Consider the following 19,615-nt stretch of genomic DNA (forward strand, 5'->3'; position numbering starts at 1 on the left):
CAGGTGACAACTGTACACTTGCATCCTCTTAGATCTTCACCACAGCTCCAAATTGCAATAATACTAAATATTTTGCTGTATGAAAAACATCACTCAGTCACTCAATACAATGCATACCAATGTTTCAGTGGTGGCTGGTGACCAAAGGTTTTGGTGAAGCAACCCCCCCCACACACACACCACATATGAACACACACCCTCACCCTTCATTCAAGAAACTAAATTAGTAACTGAAATTACAGCAAGTAGTATACTACTACGCACCCTACCAGATGCAGAGAAGCTTGTCCACGCCTTTATCTCCTCAAGACTGGACTATTGTAATTCGCTTTTCTATGGGATCACTGGCAAGAACATCCAGAAGCTGCAATACATCCAAAACAGCGCTGCCAGGATCCTGATGAGGGTCCGGAAATATGAGCACATAACACCAATATTACACTCACTACACTGGCTCCCTGTCTCTTTCCGGATTGACTACAAAGTCCTTATACTCACCCATACATGCATAAATGGGCATGCACCTCCCTACCTGCAAGAATTAATTACTCCCCAAACCTCCACCTGCACCCTCAGGTCTTCAAACAGCTCGCTCCTCCGCATCCCCAAAACAAAGCTCCGCACCATGGGCGACCGGGCCTTTTGCTCGGCAGCGCCACGCTTATGGAACAGCCTCCCTGACCACCTAAGGGCAACGCAGACGCTGGACTCCTTTAAAGCTGGACTAAAAACATTTTTATTCAGGAAGGCATTTCTGGCCTTGTGTTAAATCGTATGTTAAAATGTTAAAAAGTTTTCTATTATGCTTATGTTAATTCATTTTTATTTTATTGTATTATTATAGTTAGTTTTTAATATGTTGGCACTCTGAGATTATTTTGAATGAAGAGTGCATTACAAATAAAATACATTCTTATTATTATTATTACTATAAAGTCAAGTCGAAGCCAACAAATAGCAATGAAAATCTTTACCTTTGTCTTGCATTTTGTCATTTACGTCCTTGGATTCAGCAACACAATGGTGCAACTGTGGTGCAACTTCTCCTTGAGGTCATTCAGTTATTTGACTGCCCAACGATGTTTTGTTTTGTAATAAGTTGCTATTTCAGTGTTGACTACATTAGATTAGACTACCTAGATTCTGTGTTCCTGCCTCCTGGGAGAATCCAGTGCAGTGCTTGCCTAAGATGCTTAACTGTAACCTCTGCTTCAGGGGTGGCACTTATTGTCAATAAGAGTCAACAGAGGGGAGGCCATCCACGGGAAGGTAAACTGCCATACATTGCAGGTGGTGAACATAATACTTCTATGGTAGTGAAAAAGAATTTCATCTTGTCGCCTGGGGTGAAGGTGGTGCTGTTTCACAGAATGAAATACTAGTAAGTAGTTGAATGTATTAAAGAAACCTTGTTTGTGGCAGGATAACTACCAAATGTTATGGTTTAAAGGAAGAAAAAAAACATGATAAAGGTAGCAATTTATTTTACGGTACAGTCATTATCTAGTAGTTAGTAGGGAATATGTAGTAATTATAAGTACTCTCCCGTCACTAACTTTCATTTATACTGCAAGTACATAGTTACTTGTTATATAGACTACCTACAATTATTGGAGTATGGACATTATTTAGTAGTTAATGGGTAAATATGTGGTCATTATTAGTAGGTCCTCTTACGGTACTTTCATTTTTGCATACAATTTAGTTACTAGATGGGTAGCTATAAGTATATAAACATAGCACAAAAAGTAAGGAAATTTGTGTTTGGTAGATTATTTATTTGTTGTAACAATGCTTCTTGGCAATAAATCGTATACTGTTGGAAAGCCTGTTTATTTCCCTTTTAAATGGTGCCACATTTGTAAGGAACATGCATTTGTGGGATGAACAGCTGAGTATGTGGGTTGCGCCCAAGTAAAATTTGCCAAAATTCTCCTATTCTCCTGTTGGTATTCACCCTTGTTTTGAGTTGTTTGGTGGATTGGATGATTGAACTCTCGATCAGTAACAAGGAACAAACAAGACATATTGGCAATTTTACACTTTATTCATTTAATACACCATCAGGAGCCTCAGGAGCGGTTGGAAGATCCATACGCAGCCACAACAGCCTGGCACCACCTCCTCATGCTGGTCACCAACCTGTGCTGTGGGATGGCATTCCATTCCTCAACCAAGAGTCGTTGCAGGTCAACCATCGTGGTTGTGTTGGTCACTAACACGTACAGCACGCCCAAGCTGATCCCAAAAGTGTTCAATTGGGTTGAGGTCTGTACTCAGGGTAGGCCATTCCATTCTCTCCCTGATGGTGTATTAAATGAATAAAGTGTAAAATTTCCAATATGTCTTGTTTGTTCCTTGTTACTGATCGAGAGTTCAATCATCCAATAAATATTCATTTATTTTTCACTGTTCATTAATTATGTTTTTTCTTTTTGCCAACACGGGCAACTGTTAAAATTTCAGCAGGTCTGTCAGTGATCAGTAAATTGCTTGAATTAGTAGCACCAACGAGCTGTTTCAATGCGAAATGTTGTTAAAAATAGTGATCGTGTGGTGCAAGAATCACCATCATCATATAGAGAGCCTGTAGTCATAATTCTTCAATGTTTACATGATTTAGAGGACCACAAACATAGAAAGCCTGGTCAGATGCTCAGTATACCATTCCTGTAAGTCAACTCAAATCTACGTTATTAGCCTATATGTTCTGTATAAAACGTTATTGCAAATTTAGAATGAAACCTAATTATGACAGTAGGATAAGCTGAGGTGAGGCACCCAATCTATTTCCTTCCCTGTCATTCTCTTTTCACCGTCACACACCTTCTCTCTCTGTCCTGTGGCTTTGGTGGTTTGCGTTAAACTTGGAAGTGCAAAACGGGAATTAATCAAAGTAGACGCTGAAAAGACTCATCTGATAGTTTCCAAAGTGTCCTAATACTATTTAAATCTTAGTATACATTTTGGTATAATCGCTATTTTGGATTATTCCCTTCGCTCTTGTTATGGAATATTAGCCTACCTGTGTTTCATGAACTTCTTTGCTCAATACTTTTCTCTTGTGTGGCTGGGACTGTTTGAACCACATTCATATATTTATTGCATTGATTGATCATTTTTCTTTTCAATTCCAATACAAATACAAACACAATTTGGTGGTTTGAACTTAGCTGGGCTTTTATCCATTTCACATACAAACATATTTTATCGTTTCTCAATGACAATTTAACAGTTTAAATATTTTCATAACATGCACTGATGTCTGTTGGAATTCAGCCAAACAAATGACTGCTTGTCATCACAGCACATGTCAGAATGTATGTTGGTGTGATTGGCTCACAAGACACAAATTCAACATTATAAAGAGAAAAACTGACCAACTGAAAATAAATAGGCCATTCCACATGACAGTCCATGGCAGGGATCCCAACCCAGTTGTTCAGTCTATTGAGCAGAACTGGTTGATCAATAGTATTGAATATGCCACCAAGGTCTTGCCACACAAGCCCAGCACATTCGCCTTTATCAGATGACAATTCATTTGTAATCCCAGGGTTTTTCCTGGGTCAAAATGGGTCTTCGGTGCTCCAAAAAGAAATGTGCGCGCTGTGCGCGCAGTCTGTGTTACCATGTCACCTGGTAGCTTACATTTTACCATTTCATAAATAATGAGGATATGCTTCAGGAAATCATTTTGCTTCCACTTTAGATTCAAATAGATTGACAATAGTCCAAGCCCCATGGTGCTATCATGTATGGTTCAAAGATTATTAAGGTTTACCTCATTACATATATATGCAAACTACTGAAATGTATATCAATAGAATCTAGAACTAACCAGTGGTCAGAAATGGAACACACAAATTATGAAAATCAAGTTTATCTATTATTACTATTCATTTTTATTATACAAACCTACATACCATTATTTTTGTTTTTATTATTAAAACTGTCCACAAATATGTTTAATAGTGTGTTTAACTTCTATTGGCCCACCAATGGAGGCTGCGTTGGAAATCAAACTTTTGTCAGCATTTTGAGTGGACATTTCATTTGCATTTGTACAGGTGTATTCGTGCACGTCGGGCTGGCCCTCGCAGCGGAACGACAGTTTACAACCGCACCGGTTTATCAATGATAATATTAATTCGAGATGCAACACAAATATATCCGCTCTCCTCCGAACGAGCTGAGCTTTCATTGATAAACCAATGCGGTTGTCTGCCTCTCCCGAGGACCCGTGGTCTACTGGTACTCGTTCAAACGGGTAAACAAATCAAATAATAGCCTACACCTGTGTAGGTCCTCAACATAGCAGATATTGTAATACATTGAAAGCCATGAATACTGAAAATGGAATGTTATGCTCAAAATCACCGCCGACTGATGAAGTCAGGATGCATACGCAAGTTGAGTGATTGGCAGCTGGCCGCTCTGTCCATTCGCGCACCTCACAGTTGCGTATTGTTCAGACAAGAAGACACGCTTATCAACTCGATTACTATTGATCAAAACAGAACGAGGTTTCGGCTGTAGCCTATACTTGAAACATACTATTGAGACCATATTCGAACATGCATTGCACGCGTGATGAAGGCGCATCCCACCACCTGAGCGAAATAATTCATATCTATAAATAACAGCTCACCTTTATTTTTTTTAACCAGATTTGTAAACAGGTCGCGATCAATATTTTGCAGTACAATAGGCTACCTTGGTTAAAAATCGAATTACGGTAGATGCATGCTAGCATTGCGCTAAATAATTAGACAGCTAACATTAATTAGTGGTGTTAACATAAAGTCAGTTATTGTATATGGCATTAATATTATTCTAAAACACCTTCACTAGTTGTTTTAACCAGATTTGTAAGCAGGTTGTTAACAACATTTTTTAAGTGCCTTGGTTTAAAAAAGCTAAAAGCTAGCTACATTAAGTTGCTTGCTAAAATCTCAAATTCAAACCAACGTATTCTCTAAACTGGCAAGCTTGGAGCAGCCTCTTTTCAATGATTGGCTCAGGGGGTGGGAGGTGGGACAAGCTGCTGCCTTGAAGTCGACGGTGAGGGCTCAAAACACCATTAAGCTGAATTGCGCCATGAATGACAGCTTTTTTTTATTTATTTTTTATCGCGGACTTTTTTTGGTGCCTCGGGAAAACGGCTTAGGCGCGCGCCCAAATTTTCTCTATGCAGGAAAAACCCTGAATCCCCTCAAAACCATGTTGTTTCTAGAAGTTGTTCTAAAACAACATTTATACATTTTGGAATTAAAGGCATCCTTGAAATAGGTCTGTTGTTGCTTAGTACATTAGCCATTTAACATAGCAGCCATCTTTAACCGATTACAGAAGAAAGAGTGGGCTGGGCATATTGCCCCAATTACTTTTATTGTTTGGTTGTAAAGGTATCTTTGGGATCTGAGCTAGGTCTTAAAAGACAACAATGTTCATAAATGACTACATAGAGATCGGCTTAAAGTACCTGAACATGTTATGACTGAAATAGGACCTATCTGTGGCAGAGTTTGACTTAATGTCATTTACCTTTTCCCAGTCAGATAAAAGCTTGCTGGTTTGATATCTTTAAAAGCTGATCCTAAATAGAAATCTGGTATTGTGCTGATAAGATGAGATAAGGTTTGGGAAGCACAAAATTAAACAAACCTAACAAACTGTTATTATATAATGCAATTTGTGTATGTGTGTGTGGGTATTCACCAAATCATAAACGTAAAATGATTGAGCAGCCGTCTAGATGCAAACACATATGACTATTCTCTGAGACCAGAATGGAGTTAGAAGTGGATGATTAACTTAATTAGCTGCAGATGAATGGCAGCCTTGCCACAGCAGTGTTTCTGTAGCATTTCAGCAGACCACAAGCAGGGCCAAATTCAATATTATTCAAGTTATCAAGTCATCTATAATAACAGCAGTGGTGACAACATGTCACCCAACCAACAATGTTTATATTTAGCTCTTTAGCAATTTCGGCTGACAGCTTCTTCGTATGTTGAACTAATGGCCTTTATACTGCCAGTACCTCAGTTACTCAGCAATTGAAAGGTATGAAGACTGTACAGCCAAGCCGGAAAGTCTGCACGTTTTATTACGTTACAGACTTATACTACAATAGATTTAGTTCATGTTTTGCCTCAAACATCTACACACAATAGCCGATAATGACGAAGTGAAAACAGGTTTTTAGAAAAATGCAATTTTATTTCACTGACAAAAATAGGTTATTAAGGGGTTACATATCTGTACACACCCTTAGCCTTATACTTGGTTGCTGCACCTTTGTCGCCATAGTAACCATTACACAATGATTTTGTCGCCATAGTAACCATTGAATATTGCACATAAATCAAGATACTTGACCCACCACAGCAAACACCCCAATATTTAATGCAGCAGATTCCCCAGATTCTAAGACACAAAATGGTGTTTATTAGTTAGACTTATCCTGATCAACAATATTCAATTTGTGGATTTTAGTTTTGCCTGTCACGGTCAAACTTCAAGAACATGAATTCGAGAAAATGCCCTTTACGGTTTTTGGTAAGTTCCCATTTAAAAGTCCATAGCAAGCATGTACAACTTTCCAAATGTAATCAAAACGTCCTAGAGATAACTATACACAGGCTGCAAGATGACAAAGGTTCACCTGAATACAATGTGGACTGTCTGACATGAACATCAAATATTATGCTTTATTCATTAAATTCAGGTAAATACTTGTGTATTATGCAACATAATTGCTTTTCATTTAATTTTTTGTAAACAACAGTTTATTTAACCCAGTCTAGTCGATGATGAACCATTTTTTTCAATGTTGGAGAATATACAAATTTTGAAGTGTTTAATTCTCTAAACATTTGTGCACTAGTCTGACTAGTCAAACTGTGGAAATGGTCAAACCTGCAGTCAGACTCCAACATTGAAACCCAAGCTAGTTTGTTAAAGGTTAACAAAAACATTTAGTTGTTTAGTTGGTTCATCTAGCTCATCGGTTCCCAAACTGGGGTACGCGTACCCCCAGGGGTACGCAAAGTGGTTCAGGGGGTACGCAGGGAGAAAATTCGATTTGCGTTTTCAAAGTGAAAAAGCCCATTACATTTTCAAACGGAGCTATAAATAGACATGAAATCTTAAATAGTCCAAATAGCCAAGTTGCATTGCCAGAAATACTCTTGTATACCCATATTCAGGGAAATAATTACACTGCCAAAAATAGCTACAGGTAGGTTAGTGACCTACCCTGACAGTTTGAAGTGTTATATGCTGAATATGTGCGCAGGGGGAGGGGGCGTGACGGCGGTTACAAACATGGAAAAAAAACGGGGGGTATGTAGCTGGAAATTAAATGTCTGAAGGGGTACGGGACTGTAAAAAGTGGGAACCACTGATCTAGCTAGTTCACAGCAACTAACATTACACAGCACCTGCTCCCTGCTCACTCTATGATACTCTACTCTCCTCAGCACATGCAGCAGACTGCCTCTACTCTCATCAGCACATGCAGCAGACTGCCTCTTCTCTCCTGCCTCTACTCTCTCAGCACATGCAACAGACTGCCTCTACTCTCCTGCCTCTACTCTCTCTGTCCTAACACAGTCAAACATCAAGCAAGTGCAACACAAGACAAAGCAAGACGGCAAATAAGCTACTTACTAGTTCGGCAGACAGTAGAAACCGGGTGGCTTCAGGCAAACCTACATAACGCAGTAATATACCTACAGACCCAGGTATGGCAATGGCACGGAGGCGATTCTCCATATTAGACGTCATTGTAGCGCCCCAATTTTTATTATTTTAAGGTAAAACTGCTTATCCTAACCCTGAGGTACAATTACTACATAATGCCACTTTAAATAAGGGATTATTAGAATAATGAGATATTGTATTGAAAAGAAAACACCTTTTATTTTAAAATGGCAGGACATTACCTCAAAATAACCAATTAATAAGTCGTTATATCAATATAATATCTCATTATTTTGAGAAAATATCTTGAAAGTATGACATAATGTCTCAAAATAATGATATCTTTATATAATGAGACACTATCTTCAAATAGCAACTTAATATCTTGTTATTCGAAGATATTATCTTGAAATAACAATTAACTAACAAGTTCTTTCAAGATCTTGTATCTTGTTATTTTGAGATATCCTAAAATTACACCTTAATACCTAAAAAAAAAGACATTATTTTAGGTTATCATACCATTTTGACATAGTATCTGGAACAACTTAGAAACAATTTAGAAAAAACTAAATAAAATCTCATAATAACAAGATAAAAAAAATTATCCATCACATGCAATTCAGGGCTTCATTCCATCATTTAAGTCCTACTTTTAAATATAGGAATAAAAACATCATCATCATCAATCTGAAGGAAATGACTATCGCATAATAATCTATCCCAAGGAGCGTTATCGCGGTTATCCCCCTACCGACTTGAACTGAAGGTATTGATCACTTCACTTCCTCACATTCAGTATAATCATTTTACATTGATCTAAAAAGACTACAATATGTCATCACAGTTTACAATTTCTGGTTCTGAGGGAGATACATCTCAGTCCTACTCAACTACATCTCCTCATTCCCTCCTGAGACCACAGTCCTACTCATCTCCTCATTCCCCCCTGACACCACAGTCCTACTCATCTCCTCATTCCCCCCTGACACCACAGTCCTACTCATCTCCTCATTCCCCCTGACACCACAGTCCTACTCATCTCCTCATTGGGCTCTGTAAAGCGCCTAGAGACAATTGTATTGTTATGGCGCTATATAAATAAAATTGAATTGAATTGAAATATACCCCTGAGACCACAAGTCCTACTCAACTCTCAGATACATCTCCTCATTCCCTCCTGAGACCACAGTCCTACTCATCTCCTCATTCCCCCCTGACACCACAGTCCTACTCATCTCCTCATTCCCTCCTGAGACCACAGTCCTACTCATCTCCTCATTCACCCCTGAGACCACAAGTCCTACTCAACTCTCAGATACATCTCCTCATTCACCCCTGAGACCACAAGTCCTACTCAACTCTCAGATACATCTCCTCATTCCCTCCTGAGACCACAGTCCTACTCATCTCCTCATTCACCCCTGAGACCACAAGTCCTACTCAACTCTCAGATACATCTCCTCATTCACCCCTGAGACCACAAGTCCAACTCAACTCTCAGATACATCTCCTCATTCCCTCCTGAGACCACAGTCCTACTCATCTCCTCATTCCCCCCTGACACCACAGTCCTACTCATCTCCTCATTCCCTCCTGAGACCACAGTCCTACTCATCTCCTCATTCACCCCTGAGACCACAGTCCTACTCAACTCTCAGAGAATATGTAAGTGGTTTGATAACTTACTTTGTTGTCCTACTCTTATCCGTCATTGGTCACAAAAATGCTTTTTTTCTTAAGAAATAAATCCTATCAGGGTGATAATGTAATAAGAGACATCCTCGTGCTTATTACACAGCTATTGGCCAAAAAATGTCACTTTTCAATATATGTTTTGACCATTACTAGCTTCCACTAAGAAAAACTAAAATGTTCTTTAACATAAACGTAAAAATTGAAAATCCAGTGTACCCACAAATCCACAAGCAGCTACTAAGGTTGCGAAGACTACAGGGTCAAACATAACTCCAATCCCAAGGTTGCTAAGACTACAGGGTCAAACAGCACTCCAATCCTAAAGTTGCTAAGACTACAGGGTCAAACAGAACTCCAATCCCAAGGTTGCTAAGACTACAGGGTCAAACAGAACTCCAATCCCAAGGTTGCCAAAACTATGGGGTCAAACAGAACTCCAATCCCAAGGTTGCTAAGACTACAGGGTCAAACAGAACTCCAATCCCAATGGGACATAAGATTGTGTGCTCACCAATGCACACTAGGGATGGGCATAATTAATCGACGATCGATTAATTGATCATTAAGAATTTCCTCGATGAAATAATTTTTTCATCGATTAAAACTAATGCATGTTCTGTTGCGTAGTGTGCGTGTAATTTATTTATTTTAGGGCTGTCAAAGTTAACACGTTATTCTATGAGATTATTGTGGCCGAGATTAATGCAATAAAATATTTGAACGCAGTTAACGCAACTTTGTTTACTTCCGGTGCGCGTTGACCCATGGCACGAAACTGCCGCGTGTCTGCAAGTCAGTTAGATAGAAGAGACCGAGACGGTAGTTGAAGATAGAGAGAGCTGAGGGATTGTTGGGCGGAAAGTTTCTGTTTAAGAGGCAAAATGACAGAACAATCGACAAAACTAAAGTTGTATGTAGCATTTGTCAAGCTGAATGTAGCTATTACAGAAGCAGCTCGTCTTTAAGTTATCACCTTAATGCAAAGCACCCGACAGAAAGCAGTCCCAGGTTAGATGGTCGCCAACCCACACTCCACGACTTCTCTAGGAAATTAACTAGACCAGTCCGTGAAAAGGTTACCAACGCTGTAGCAGTTTAGGTTGCCGGTGACTGTCGGCCCATCAACATAGTTGAAGACGGTGGGCTGACTGAGGTGATTCGAATTGCTTCAGGGGACAATTCTTACGATTTACCGTCGAGGGGCACCATTGTGTCTCGCATATATTCCTTGTATGACGGCGAGAGAGCACGAAAAAAATACAATTGAACAACAGTGTCTAAAATACACGCTGTCTGAAGTGATTACTCGTTAATTTATAAGATTTAGTCTTGAGAAGAAAACAAACTTTTAATCACGATGAATCTAGATGAATGAATTTCAAAATGTGAGATTAATTAGTTAGAGAGAAAAAAAAAGTTGTGTTTATGAGCACCGGCTTCTAGCTGTCGGCTCCGCTGCTTAAGAGTACAGCAGCGCATATTTTCAAGTGTAACCATTGAACGGATCCCGTTTAACTGCCACAAGAGTTGTCCATCTTGCAAGTTTAACTGCCACAAGAGTTGTTCATCTTGTAATAAAGATCTCAATGAGGAAACACGCTGTGTTTTTTTCTATTTTCACTGCATTTTAATATAGCCTATAAATAGTGAATTTTAATATAAAAATATTAATGATTAATCGAAAATCGATCGTTAATTCTCCCGACGATCGATTAAGACAATTTAATCGAATGCCCATCCCTAATGCACACCAAACTGCAATGCATTTAATATATTTACTAAAAGCATAAACAGATTTGACTCTGTATCCAATTACACTTTTCTTCACAAATGTTTATCAGGAGTTATCGCCATGATATTTAATTTGCATTCTGTACATGTTTTTTTTTACGGTGTAGATAGTGGAAGACAGTAGATTAGCCTAGAACAACATGTAAAGAACAACAGGTAAAGCTCTTAAACAATGGCATATATGAATTACATGACACCTCCTTTTCAGTGTTCATTGGATAGAGGTCAAGACTCAAAACTACCCTGATCATCATCAGCCATAAGAGAGCAGACATGGACAGATATTTAGGGAACATACATAACGTAATGCTCCACACAGCTGATCCTCCCATACATGACTGACTTGTACCACCTTGATGTTGAATGTGGATGAGAGCAATCCACCCATAACCAACACTAACTTAGCACTCTCTGTGATATTTAATTAGACTTGGTATTTCTGCTGTGTATGCAAAGTAGACAACCAGTACATCAACTCAAATTTGACTCTCATTGATATGCATACTCAGACACATTTAAGTACCGTAATTTCCGGACTATAAGCCGCTACTTTTTTCCCACGCTTTGAACCTCGCGGCTTAAACAATGACGCGGCTAATTTATGGATTATGATACCTGTGACTGTTTACGGTGGCTTTGTGGAGCTAGGATGCTAGCACGGATGCTTAGCTCCACGCGATTTCTCAGTATCTCTCAATAACTTAACTAATGTCAATATAACCACAGTCTACCGGCGTAGACAGAACACAACTCAAAACACTTTGGAAAATAAAATAAAAAGTTTACAACAATACAAATCCAGTCTTTTCAAGTTGTTTAGCTCACTGGTTTCAAACTAGCGTCTTTCTTCTATCTCGCTGTCTTCAATCTAACGTTCTAGCTTCTGATTGACTCTTGCAACTGTGCTCTCTTAAAGCAACAGTGCACTTAACGTAACTGGCAAAACTAATAATATGCATCACTATTGTATTACTTTTGATATTCATTTTAGCCTGTGTAAAGTTAATTTGTTTCAATGTACCGGTAGGCACCTGCGGCTTATAGACGTGCGGCTTATTTATGTTAAAAATAATAATTTTTTAAAAATTCAGTGGGTGAGGCTTATATTCAGGTGCGCTCAATAGTCCGGAAATTACGGTACCCATAAAATGATAGATTCAGAGGCACACAAAACTTCCGTGTATGAGACAGACTGATCCGAGATAAGAGCCTGCTTTCCTGTGGTGGGTCATTGTTACGATAGAACATTGCGTCACTGATTGTTTGATAAAGGTGACATCACACAGCAAATAGGCAAATACTAATGGATTTGGATCAATGACTTATCAGTGAACTTTAACCTTAATTGTCACATATTATATCACACATTTGCTGTCTGACAAATTTGTTTAGAGAGAACATTACAGTGTCTTTCCAGAGTGAGAGTGTGTGTTTGAGTGTGTGTGTGTGTGTGTGTGTGTGTGTGTGTGTGTGTGTGTGAGTGTGTGTGTGTCGTAGCACGAGTAATCCTCTCCACAATAGTTGTCTCTCTGTTAGGCAGCACTTTGTTAATGCAGTACTTTGTCATGTGCAGGTGATGTTGCCTTGTACAGGAGTCTGTGAGCGAGCTGGGTTTGATCATATCAGCGCTTAATGCCTCATATCCTCAATGGCCTGCGGTCCCTCCGGGGCGTCGTGTTTGCATAAAGGCAGACAGTTAAATATGTCTGTCCAAAAGGAATCGCACACAGCTGCTCTCGCCATTAATGGTCTCTGTCATGATGTTATCATCAGACAGTCATACCATTCTACAGCCTTTCTGTGGCACCAGTGATTCTCAAGGGCATGTGCTGGTTAAAAGGGCAGGAGCCCTTTATCTAGTGATCATAAAGGACAGTTAAGGCTGGTCGCAACCGCCTAGAAATTTGACTAGGGACAGGACAAGAGAATGATATGTCAGTATATAGAGATATCCTCCCAAATGACATCTGTTACCTGTTCTCCTGTGTGACACCTGCGATCTTCTCATGGCAAGCAGCCTATGTATATTTTCGTAAATACACTGTGTTTGAAATGGATTTCAACTCATTAACCCCATTATCAGCTTGACATCAGTTTGAGTGTCACTGATTCAAGACCTCACTATGATGGTAGTTAAAAGGATAGGGTGAAGAGATGAGGAAACATTTAGAGTCCCACTGTGAGAATGAAAAGTACTGGCAAAAATGGCTATTTGGTGAAGTTGCATGTTTTAGCCATGTCCTACTTCTAGTCTAGAAGTCTAAGACACTGAATAATAACATGGAAATATTACAATATCTTTTGACATATCCCCTATATCCCCTCAGCTTGCAATAGTAGACCAGCATAGCTTAATAAGTCAGAAATGGTGTGGGGGCTGGAAACTGATAATACCATCATAGCACCCTCAATTATTCGCTGGGAGGGACTGTATGGTAACATTTTGCAGGGGTCAATGCATCTTGCAACAGATCAGCAATAATGAAGCTATGGAAGATTATTGCATTGTCTCCCAAGTTTGAGACTATGTCATTCAGCCCTCAAGCTAGCAGATATTTAATAATAATTAATAATAATGTATTTTATTTGTAATGCACTCTTCATTCAAAAGAATCTCAGAGTGCCAACATATTAAAAACTAACTATAATAATACAATAAAATAAAAATGAATTAACATAAGCATAATAGAAAACTTTTTAAGGCCAACTATTTGCATTAGCTGAGTAAGTAGACAATATATACTTTGCGTTCGTATACCTTTCACAGCCAATAAAATAGCTGTACAATAATTCCCTTTAAAGTTTCATATGTCATTCCTTCCGTAACATTGTAACAACTTCAATTCAACAACTTTGTGAGTTAACAGTATGTGTAAATGACCTGTTTTCATAGCATTGTCAGCCATCATAGTATATTAACTAGAGAGAAAGAGCTGAGCGTTCACGGAGCAACACTGTCTGACAGTGATCAGCTCAATAAACTAAAACATGAAAGGTATACATAGAATATCTCACAAAACAAGGGAAACAATCTGAGACTAGAGGGGCCCTCGGAGAGCGCCGTTCTCTACCAAGTCCAAATAGCGTCTCTCACAACATAAGTCAAAGTGAAACTAAATTCGTGGAGCCGCTTCAATATTCTGTGAGTTTTCCCTTGGCCCATGCTACACCTTTCTACCAAGTTTCGTGAAAATTGGGCTGGTAGTTTTTTAATAATCCTGCTTACAGACAAACAAGCAGACAAACAAACCGTACCAAAAACATAACCTCCTTGGTGGAGCTCAATATACATACAATAAACTACAACCATAATAAAATGACTATATGAAATATAAAATACGATTCAAGAGCACTTAACTGCTTGGCTTTATTCAGTTTAAGACATGTTTGATCAGAAGCTTTCAAAAGACTACATGTGAGCATTGCTTTGTCATTGTTTTGCAGACACAATATGTGATTCACTGAAGGAATCAAAGCTGATATATATATATGAGTTCCATAAACCTAAAACTGTGGCAGGGTTTTTTGTTTTGGAATGTGGCAAGGTTTTTGACAGCCAAAGTCCTCAGACTTTCTTTTTACAGAATAACACTAGGAGCAATTTACTGTAGATGAGATGTGCAACAATACAGTGAGTACAGTGAGTGACCACTAGAAGATACTCTTGACCACAAACAAACTATATAATATGATTGTTAAACTATCAGATACACTGTAATGCATTCTAATGCACTGCATTTGATTACATGTGCCCATCTGTTTAGATACAGAACAGCACAGCTGCACCCAAAATAGATAATAGGGGGATAATAAGGCAAACTTAGGTGCATCCTCACCATGACAACAACCGTGTGACGACGGACTGGTCATGTGCTTTGAGTGTTCTCCACCTCCCTCTTCAAGCCAGTCAGAGCATGGTGCATTTTAAATACCCACAGTAGGCCTAACATACATAAATAAACACATGCATGTAATCCCTCTATGTATATATATGTGGTTTAAACATTGGTGAATCCCCTTACCAGGGCTATACAGGGCAGGCTTTTGACCCTAGGGAGGTGCTCTGGGGACTAGGGAGGTCAGGCCATCCTCTAATTGAAAGCTCACCTGCAGATTGTTTGACTAGTTTGGCACTGAGCCACAACTAGTCAGACAAAAGGATTAAAAGAGTCAGTGAGAAGCAGGGCTGAAGAGAGAGAGAGAGAGGGGAAGGTGCCGGTAGCACTGGGTGCAAGCCGGAGGTTTTGATCTGCTTTTGTGTTGTTTTTTACTACCTCAGTTGTAAAGTTTAAGCCTTAATAAAGGACCTGCATTGACAAATTCCCTTGTCGTATCGTTCTGGAACGTTGGGAGTTCACAATATATAGAGCCTACAAACCACAAATGAAACCATACATATATGTTCCACTTTAATGTCACTAAACATGGTCTCTGTCTGGTAAAGACATACAAATGGCACATACATACACAACGGGCCACACAAACAGAGGCCAACCATGCCCATTTACGCAATCCTGTTAAGCTACACATTTGAAATATTACACAGGTGCTTTAAGTTAGGTCTTAGACTACATGATCTCCTGTGTCATTCTAAATGTAGGTATCAACACCCTTTCGCCAGAATCATGGACTGGATCTTTAAACCCCAGATCCATTGACCAAATGCTGCTTACCAAAGGGTAGTTATGACTGTGTGGGATGCAATCTTGCTACAGCTAAAAATAAACTCCTTGTGTGTCACACCTACAAATGTAATAAACCACAAATGTAATACAAATCTGCACTTTTAAAACGCAATACTCCCACAAACGTAATAACTTCCCGCAAATGTAATTGCTATTGTGTACCACAAACGTAACCTCACTTCCCACAAATATAATAATTATTAAGTTTGTGGAAAGGTAACTTTTTTTACTACATTACATAAATATAGTGAAATTCCACCTGTTGTCAGTTGTAAAAGTATGTTATCAAAAATTCTTGAATATTATCCTTAGAATTAATTACATTTTTAGAGTGTTGTGTGTACTATGTCCAGATCATAGTTAGGGGCCAAGTAGTCCCTACTTGTTATTTTCAGTTGCAAATGTTTTGTCAAAATTGTAATGACGTAGTACATCACTACATAACATTCTGTAGCTTAACCAGAACGGAGTGAATGTCTGTCTCATTGTTTGTTGAATAATCTTACTGAGAGTTTCCTCTGCCATGTGTTGGCATTGTGCTTTCCTAATTGGTATTGGGGAATTAATCTGGGTAAACTGGGGTGTTCGGCTTTAGCAAGATTGGACAGTGTATCAGCAGCATAAGGGAGTTATTGGGTGAGAATGACTGAAGAGAGCAAATCCGTAAAACAGTCATTCTCTACAGTTTCTTTACAGTGATTGTGGTACACAGACACCGGCCTATCTCTGTAGGGATCCTTTCCATGTCGTCAGACATTTATAATACCATTATGGGCCTGTCAGTGGTGATAACTAGCAGTTTACTTTGACGCAGATGCTCGCCCCATGGGATTAAGTTGTATAACTGTTTTGCGGTTGCCGGTTATGGCACTCTAATTCAATACAGGACCGATTTTGATAGTTTTTGTCCCTAATAAAACTTTTGGACCTAAAAAGAACGGAATGGATACATGTAAATGTACATTTAATTTACAGTTAAAAACATCAGATTTGAAAAATAAATCATCAGTGAGAACATTCTGTGGCAACACTGACAACTATCCAAGGGGAATTACAACCCGTTCATTGCTATGATATTTACATATTACAGGCTTTTATTAGAGGTCATCACAATGGAACCATCAAAAGAAATTGTACAATATGTAGTTTTATAATTGTTATTCATTATCATGCTTTCACTAAACTGTATTATTTATTACAAACTATTTTTTGCAGTCGATAACTGTTTAGTCTAGTGTAACCTGAAATGGGATAAAAATGTGGATGGGAATGATTGCAGCATGAATTGCATTTTAAATTTTGAAACCATCCCAAATGCCTGAAGGTAGGGCTTGAAAGATTGAAAGTCTTTGCTAAAATGACTGGGGAATGCAGATGTTACGGGTGGGTTTTACAAAAAAAGCCAGTAGGTGATGGCATTTATTTCATGACACTGAAAATGCCCATTCTTATACGCAGAACTCTGTCCATAATAAAAAAGTTATTCATGAAAAAAGAAGCCACTGAAAAATGAGACAAAGACTACAAGATAACCTTGCAAAACTTAAATGCAGGGAACTAAATTGCATGTTAAATGATATGATGTGACCCCTTAAGAATCTTATATTTGCACACTCCATTCACTTTGTACCCACCACTTCAACCTCAGGCAGTAAAAAACGAAATACATAATTCTATAAAATAAATTCTATACTACAGAAACAACGTTATTGTAGGTCAAAAACCATTGAAATTGAACAGAAGTCGAGTTTTCTCCTCATCCCAACAGACATGGTGACACGCGCAACTAATGCAACTACACTGTCATAAACTTGGCTAATGTAAGCCAAAGCCACGTTGTGCTGATATAAAATAGGCGATATAGATAATGAGAAGTCGATAGCGGATTTCAGCCAGCCCACTTGGAACAGATCACTGTAGACTGTATCGTTAAGCCTACTTACTTTTCGCTCTTACATTCTAGCACAGAAATGTCCAGACTAGTGAGATTTCAATGTGAAAATAACTAGGCTTTACTTGATACTGTGACGAAAGAGATGGGTGGTCTGGTCACAATGTCTCAGATCTGGTCTACTTATTTCTCTTCTGCTTAGCTAGATCATTTCTGGCCCTGCGCTCGCTGTTTATGCTATTTGACAGCTAGCTTAGCATGCCGCTGTGATCAGCTTGGTTAGGCTTCAACGCAAAGCAAATACCATATTCTCTACCACGGACTGACGGGCAACATTTGTTATACGCCAGACTGTCTGGAACATGCCAAAGTGATATGAAACAACAGTATTGTCAGAAACTAACATACAATAGTGTTAGGCTACGTACCCCATTTTGCTTGGTTATTTCAAACTGATGTAGTCGTGAAGCAGTGGAGAGAGGCGTTTATGTTTTCCTCTCAAAAGACAGTGCACTGGTGGTGTGGATGGATTGAAGGTGGTTGCAGGATCAAGTTCCTTTCAGCCCGACATCATTTCCAATAAAATTAGATCATGAAATTCCCCGATAAAAGCGAATTCCAATTAAGGTATTGTTGCATGATGGCAAGCATCAGTGCAGATGTAACACGACAGGGTTTCGCAATTGTCATTCTTAATCGCGCATTCACGATAGCCTACTCAGATGATGATTGGCAGACACATTCCAACAGTGTGCAGGGAGCAAGACACTGCTTTATTCTCTTAATCGATGCTGGAAGGGGATGCAAATGTACTTGAGTAAAGTGGGCACAAGTCCCAGTGTCTAAGCTATCTCTAAACTAACGTTTATATCCACTAGAAACAACAGCCTATTTGCATCTCCGTGCTCATGAGGATGAATCCTTGCCAAATGCAGCCTATATTTCCAAGGATATACCAGGGTTAATTCACCCGTGAGCCCAGCCGAACCATAAAAAATCCTCCGAGCTTGCTATATGCCTCAGTCACACGGGGAAAACCGACGAATCCAACACAGTCTCTGCAAACAGCACGGCATAGGCTGCAGCCTCTCCTGGATAGCCTAAAACATCCATAGCAATTGACCTTTTCGAGATGACGTCACCTGTCACATGACTTTTGTTTATAGCGCCATATTCCCGGTGTTGCAGTTTAACTGGTTGTCCTGTCAAGTGGTGATGTGAGCTTGATTTTTCGTTGGTATACTATGGGTTTAAATTGCAGATGTGCACGGTCGCAGATTCGTCAATCCTATAATCTAGATTGAAGTCAAATCTAATGCTCTACTTTGCTGTTCAATAAAGGTTTACAAACATGTGGGGAGAGGGAGAGGGAGACTTTTTTAAATATTAGGCGCACAGAATCATTACTGTAGATGGTATTATTTATTATAGGCCTACATCTGATAGATCATGTAAAAATTATTAAATTATAAAACACAATAAAAATCACTGTGGAAAATGATACTAGCACTGGTCTACCTGGTGTTTCTGACAAACATAATGGCAGTGTAAACATTCATTTATGAAACGTGACAGTGAAGTAAAATGAAGATTTTTGTTTCTAAGAATTATATTTGATGTCCATTTCTTTCTCAGGTTGGAGGTAGAGCTAAAGAATTTCAAGGCTTTATCAATCGTGTGGTTTACTAGGCTCTTACTCTTGCTAAGGATTACAAATCCAAACCAGCCTAAAACTCATTGTCAGATGTAGCTTTGCCTGTTGGTTACTGAAGAATTAAGGTAGTGCTTTCTTACTTAAGCATTCCCAATCCAAACTATGGCCTATCTGCTCTATGTACAT

The 19,615-nt window shown here is 38.9% G+C and overlaps 1 protein-coding gene across 1 annotated transcript in view; it reads right to left on the reverse strand.

Annotated features, from left to right (window-relative positions):
- The window catches only part of LOC105902424 (homer scaffold protein 1), a 50,743-nt gene extending 31,753 nt beyond the window's left edge, over positions 1-18,990 (reverse strand). Inside the window, exon 1 of the mRNA XM_012830009.3 lies at positions 18,204-18,990. Within this exon, the coding sequence (XP_012685463.2) occupies positions 18,204-18,208 (5 nt within the window). The 5' untranslated portion in view covers positions 18,209-18,990. The remainder of the gene's footprint in view (positions 1-18,203) is intronic.
- Between the last annotated feature and the right edge of the window lie 625 nt (positions 18,991-19,615).

This window comes from Clupea harengus, chromosome 12 (genome assembly GCF_900700415.2).
Source record: "Clupea harengus chromosome 12, Ch_v2.0.2, whole genome shotgun sequence".
In the NCBI taxonomy this organism is placed as follows: Eukaryota; Metazoa; Chordata; class Actinopteri; order Clupeiformes; family Clupeidae; genus Clupea; species Clupea harengus.